This window comes from Phalaenopsis equestris, unplaced genomic scaffold (genome assembly GCF_001263595.1).
Source record: "Phalaenopsis equestris unplaced genomic scaffold, ASM126359v1 Scaffold000428, whole genome shotgun sequence".
Taxonomy (NCBI): domain Eukaryota; kingdom Viridiplantae; phylum Streptophyta; class Magnoliopsida; order Asparagales; family Orchidaceae; genus Phalaenopsis; species Phalaenopsis equestris.
Window position 1 is genome coordinate 3,905,981 of NW_018164869.1, and position 6,412 is coordinate 3,912,392.

A 6,412-nucleotide genomic window follows, 5' to 3' on the forward strand; every position below is an offset into this window, starting at 1 on the left:
CGCTCCTTGGGGACAAGACGCAAGCGGCTCTCCGCAGAGCGAAGTACCTAAAAAAGAGCTCGCCCGAAATCCTCTAAGCTTCTCTGGCACCGATCCGTTAAGCTGATTGAAAGATACATTAAACCACTTGAGTTTGGGGAAATTCAGATCGGCCGGCATCTCGCCCCTGAAATGGTTATTCTCCAGATAAAGCATATTAAGCTGCGTTAGATTGATGAGCGAGGAAGGGATTGAGCCGGAGAAATTGTTTTCGGCGAGATTCAGGCGAATGAGGGACGTAATTGAAGACATCAATGGCAGGATTTCGCCGGAGAAGCGATTTCGATTCAGATAGAGCAATTGGAGCTGGGTGCATCTGGAGAGATCAGAGGAGACGGGGCCGAAGAGTGCGTTGTGGTGAAGGGAGAGGGTACGGAGATTGGATAGATTACCTAGGGTTCCGGCGGGAATTTGGCCGATGAGGCCGCGACCTGGGAGTCGGAGGGAGGTGACGCGGTTGCCGGAACAGGAAACCCCTTTCCATTTACACGGTGAGATGGAGGTGTTCCAGGGGAGCACCGCTCGACCGACGGCGTTGCGGAAGGCAGTTAGAGCTGCTGCATCGGCGGCAAGATCAGCAGCCGCCGCCGAGAAGGAGTGAGAGGAAGAGGAGTACGAGATGCATATTGCACTGTTAACGCTCTCTCGTCTCCATTGATGCGTTATATATAGATGTGCGAATTGGTCGCAGATCCTATAACGCCATTGTGCATAAAAAAGACCAAATTATTATGCTTTTTTTTTTAGAAATTTATAAATGGGTTTTCTTTTTTCTTTTGGTGTAAATATCATTATTATTAATTTTTTTAAAATAAAATATATATTTTCTTGCATAAATTTATATCAATAACGTCTTATAATTATAAATATCAAACAATTATCTCAAAATATTTTCTTATATACAATTAATAATTTTATTCGTAAATTCATAATTGGCCCTATCAGAAAATGTGAGTGGCATACTTGCCTCTACTTGCACATAAAATAAAATATAATATAATTTAAAATTAAAATATTACTCCTCAAAAACATGAAAGACTACGTCATTTAAAAAAAAAATGCATTTTACAAATAAATATCTATTAAAATAAATTTAATAATTCATGTGCCTACTTTTGTCTGGCAATAAATCTCAGCATGTAAAATATTTTCGCTCTTAAAAATATTAAATAATAAAGAAAAAATTAACGTGTCAAATTTTATAGGCTGCAGAAGTGAGGAAATTGCTAGGCCAATACGTCCGATCTAAATTTTCCTACGTTAAATTTATAATTATTGAATTTTTTTGTAAAAGTATTTAACAAAATAAATGTTTGAATATATTCGGCTTAAATTATCTATTTTAAAATCATCTATTTTTTAGAACGGTTATGAAACTATAAATTTAGGGACAACAAGAACCCACAAAAAATTGATGCGTGCTAGAAAATTCGTGGCGATAGGGTAATGAATTATCGTTTTAGCGTTGTACGAGAATGCAGCACACACTCAGATAAAAATGAATTGAGCTGTGATCACACCATAAGTTTTTGCGTGGAAAACTTGCAAAAGGGAAAAACCACGGGGCATGACCCAGTTGTAAAAATTCACTATAAATTGATGATTACATAAGCCCCTTGTCCCACAGGCGAGAAAGGATTACTTGCTTTCCACGTTACAGCGTCGACTGATGACGTCTGGTGAGCGGTAGTTGACAGAGGTTAGCGGTAATTGGCAGCGTTCAACGGTGGCCGGCAGTGGTCGACAGAGGTCGGCATTCGTTGTTGACGGTCAGCGGTGGTCGACGGCGATCGACGATGATGAGGATGATCTTGAACTTGAGCTACTTCTCAAAGCCTCAAGCTCTCTTTTAAGTTTCCTCCTTTTCATGTGAGGGGTGATGTTTTATTTATATTGTTTTGAGTGCAATTAATGCAGGAATGTGAACCATTTTGATCGGACGGCCCGAAGAGGTTCCCTTGATCAGATAATGTTTGATGGACATTTGAGTGTCTTAAGGATGTCAGAATTGAGCAATCTTGAGATTGTTGGATTCGTCTTTTCGAGACGCTCGATTCAGCTATAAACTCGCTAGTTTTCATATGTTTGATCTTTCAAATGCCTCCGAAAACCCTCCAGTAGTGATTTAAAGACTTGATCTGGACTTGATTTGACTCGGATTGGACTTACTTTTATATTATTAGGTCCATTTCATCGAGCCGATCGGTTTGACTATAATTTTGCTGAAATTGAAGCTCTGGATAATGGAAATTTGTTTGTGACGTATCAAAAATAATTACTTTAATCAGTAGAACTTCTCACAAATTATCTTCTTAATTGTTTTAGGATGCCATTCAATTCATATGTATTTACATATCGAACACCTAAATTTTATTTTTTACATAAATAGACCACTTTTTCTTTGCAAAAAAAATTATTTTATTTTTAAAAAATAAAAAAGAGACATTTTTAATGTGATATAAATTATTTGGATGATATAAATATAGAAAAATAAAATTTTGGTGTTAGATATATAAATACATTGAAATTAGGTGGTATATATGTATATGCCCCGAAAAATTAATGATAAAAGAAAATAAAAATTAAATAAATAACAAGCAATCTCAAAAATATTTAAAGCATTTTTAAAATAACTATAAGATTAATTAATTAGATATATTACTTAAAAAAATAAAAGTAATGATCCCGTTTTTCTCAAAGTATAGAAAAGTCCGAAACACGTTATTATGGGACGGAAACCGTGGCGTAGACTCGGTCTTTGTCAGCATTGTTGGATTCTTTCCGGGTCGGAACCGTAGATTTAATGCCATATTTTTAACGGGATTCTAACGGCGTTTCGCATGAGTCGGCGCTCATTTGACATTAATGCTGATTACATTTTTTTTATTGTATTAAATATGTAAAAATAAGGTGAAAATGGATCTCATAATTTTTTATTTTCTTTTACATAATTACACTAATCTTAAAACATATCAAAGGAATTTACAGCCCATTTATTCAAATATTAGAAGAGGTTATTTTGATAGTGTGCATCGAACTGTCGAGAGTAGAGGATAGAAGAATAGAGTCAGATTCATTTCAACAAGATCATGAGGATCACCCAACCAGACGAGCCAAGTCAAGCCATCTGAAACATGTAAACTAGGCAGAATTGATCGAGCCTAAAGACGGACAAGAAGACAATCTGATGATCTAAATGCAAGGCATTCAACCAAGAGAGCATTTGAGTCATCCATTGAATGAAAGCTAAACCGATGTGGTAGCCTGTGCCACAGAGGAGCCGACCCAACAAAAGAGTCGGTTTGACAAAACATTGTCGTCCATCCAATAGAGACCTAAAGACTCTTCACTAGGGAACAAAGATAGAACCCACCAGCCGACTCTACCGACCGAGTTGAGGTAGAAGACAACTAGAGATAAGCCTATGCTTGTAAAATATCATAAATACCCCAATCTAGATCCTCTTCTAGGGGGTAAAATCACTATTATCACTTATATTTGATGTATTTAAACATAGCTTAATACCATTTAAGCCGACAAAATATCTTTAAGGAAATATTTATTTCCACATATTTAATCAAATTAAAAACTCAAAAACTCATTACTATCCAACCAACTAGTTTGAAGAGAAAACTTGAGGTTTGGACAAATTCAGCGTGGGTGAAGTTGGACTCGGCATTTCCTCATTTAACCAATCCCTTGGCAGGAATCGAGAAAACAAGATTTGGTGGGCACTCAGCCATATTAATGATCATGGCGCTACCATAACTATATATATATATATATATATATATATGGGCTTAAAGGTGATCCCTGATGTAGAGAGTTTTTTATTTTTCTCCCGACTCTTTAAGGAAAAAAAATGATTTGAAGGGTTTTTTGAGAGGTAGAGAGGGCCTCCAATACTCCATCCCCTCCCCTCATTCTCCCTTTACCCACATGCATATCAATTTTGTCGGTAGGCTGATTCAACTCGCCATTTAGTTTTCGAAGAGGTACGAGTACTTCGAAATGTTAAATGATAACCTATGGTAGTCGGCACGGCTAAGAGTTAAAAATTAGCAAGATGACACATGATAAAGTGAATTTCAGAAAAATGAGTGTGTAACCCTTATTCATAAAACAACCCCTATTTATAATCATAGGTTGCTCAAGTACAATTACATTATTATCCCCTTTTATCTCAGCAATTAGAGGGTATGTCTTTTCTTTTTCCTAATATTGGTACTTAATATAACCACAACTCCAATACAGTGAATGAACACCACTTTAATGAATGGTGCGACTATCTGATACAATACATGAGAAAACTGACTTTTACTAATAGCTTTCGGTTGCATCGTTCCTGATTGATTCTGTCGGTCGGTTGATTCAACTGGTCGTTTAGGTTTGACGTGTTTACCGATGGTCTAGGTAAGCGTGTTAAGCTAACCAGCCGTTTGATAACCTTTCAAATAAAATTCTGATATGAAATAGTAGAGTCTCTTCGATTCGTTTTATTTCTTTAGGATTTGTGCTGATATTTTTTCTATATACTCCGAAAATTTATTTACATCAAGTTTTATGTATTTATAAAAAAAATATTTTAAAAAATGAGAATTATTTTAAAATTAGTTGGGAATTTGTTTATGTTTTCATAATTTTTATGATAAGCTTTTAAAGAATCAATATAAATTGCGTTGTGTTCGGGCAGCCTTTGCAGGGAGCCCAATTATGCTTTGGACTCTTGGCCCAAAGCAACTTTAGGCAACTGCACCTAGGATTTAAAATTTATATTTACCGAACATCTTCCCTCTCTTTCCACGTTTATTATGCTTTTTTATTGTGTTTTCTTTTATAATGATAATGCAATATAAACCTATTGTTTAATTATTTAATTAATGGTTAGATTATATTATTTAATTATTCAATTAATTTGTATAATTTATTAATTATTAATAATTTTGTTAGGTTTTTAATTATTAAGTTAAATTATTAGGTTATTATTTAATTATTTCATTGGACTCTTAAATTGATGAAGTGTTTAGTTAAGCTTTAAATAATTAATTTGAGGTTATTAAAAGCTCAATTAAAGTTTAAACTAATTAATTATTTTAATTGATTGATTTGTTGATAAAAATGTTAATTAATTGATTAAAATTGTAATTAATTGATTAAAATATTAATGAGTTAATTGAGAAGTTAATTAATTTATTAGGGACATTAATGAGGTTTTTTAATAGGTTAATTAAATGGTAGTGTTTTAATTAATTAAATTATTGAATTTAATGTGCCCGGTTAGGTTAATTTAAGGTAATTAGAAAGGTTATTAAGAATTAAAACTTTGGGCTAAGGCTAAAAAAAAGTATTAGGGTTTGGTTATGTTGATTGCAGTAGAGTTAAAGGGTGATTAATCCATTAATATTTTGGTCAAGGTTAATTAGCAGGTATTTAATGAGATTTGAGTGGAGTTTAGTATTTGGTTTAGGTAATTGGAATGAACTAAGCAATAGAAGTTTCAACCAAGCGGATCAAACCATTAATTAAATAATTAATTAAACATTAATTAAATTGTTGGTTAACCGTGAGAATTTACTGAAGGCACTGCCCGTAGCAAAAGTGTAGCACTTTCCCTGACTTCGCTTGTTCGATAAACTATCATAAAACCGCCGATAAGCCGTTGAAAATCTGTACCATTAGAAGAAAAAAAATATGCAGCCCTCTTTCAATGCTACAATCTACATACATGCAATCGTAATAGATAAATCAAAACACAACACAACACAATAACATAACCAATTAACACATAAATAAAAGAAAAATAATTGAATTAAAACAAAAAAATGTACAACTACACAATAAAACTAATGTTCGTTAATAATAAATTGTTTAATACGCAACCAAGAAAAAAATAATCTTGAACTGAACTTTCTCACCATTATGTGTCATCTCCTCATCATGATCATCCCCACCCTCATCCAGCACAAGCTCCTTCCCTTTCTGCAGTTTCGAATGCAACACCGCTTCGATCTTTGCCCTCATCTCCGATCTTAGGGAGGCTTCCTGGGTAGTATCTTTAGCAGCAACATGGCAACATATCTCCTCCTCATATAAAGTGGAAGTGGATGCACCAGATGTTCTAGACTTATATCAATTTTTTTGTCCGATATAAATTTTCTGGAACAAAATTCTTTAGTGGATTATTCTCTTTCAATAATGTTGCAAACTGATTGAAGCGCTATCGGGGCATATTAGACTCTATTTTAATTTTTGGTATTAAAAGGGCCACAAATAACTCAGAATGAGAAGTGCATCCATCTTACAATGTCTTTTGAGCAGCATTCAGTAAATCATAAAAAGTTTGAGCCTCTTATTTGATGTATTTTCCTGCATT

At 34.1% G+C, this 6,412-nt stretch overlaps 1 protein-coding gene across 1 annotated transcript in view; it reads right to left on the reverse strand.

The window, feature by feature from the left end:
* Positions 1-6,060, reverse strand: part of LOC110027458 (probable inactive receptor kinase RLK902) — an 8,165-nt gene extending 2,105 nt beyond the window's left edge. Inside the window, exons 1-2 of the mRNA XM_020728901.1 lie at positions 5,915-6,060; positions 1-733 (exon numbers count right to left, since the gene is read on the reverse strand). The exon at positions 1-733 is cut by the window's left edge and continues 631 nt beyond it. Of these exons, the coding sequence (XP_020584560.1) occupies positions 1-733; positions 5,915-6,060 (879 nt within the window). The remainder of the gene's footprint in view (positions 734-5,914) is intronic.
* Between the last annotated feature and the right edge of the window lie 352 nt (positions 6,061-6,412).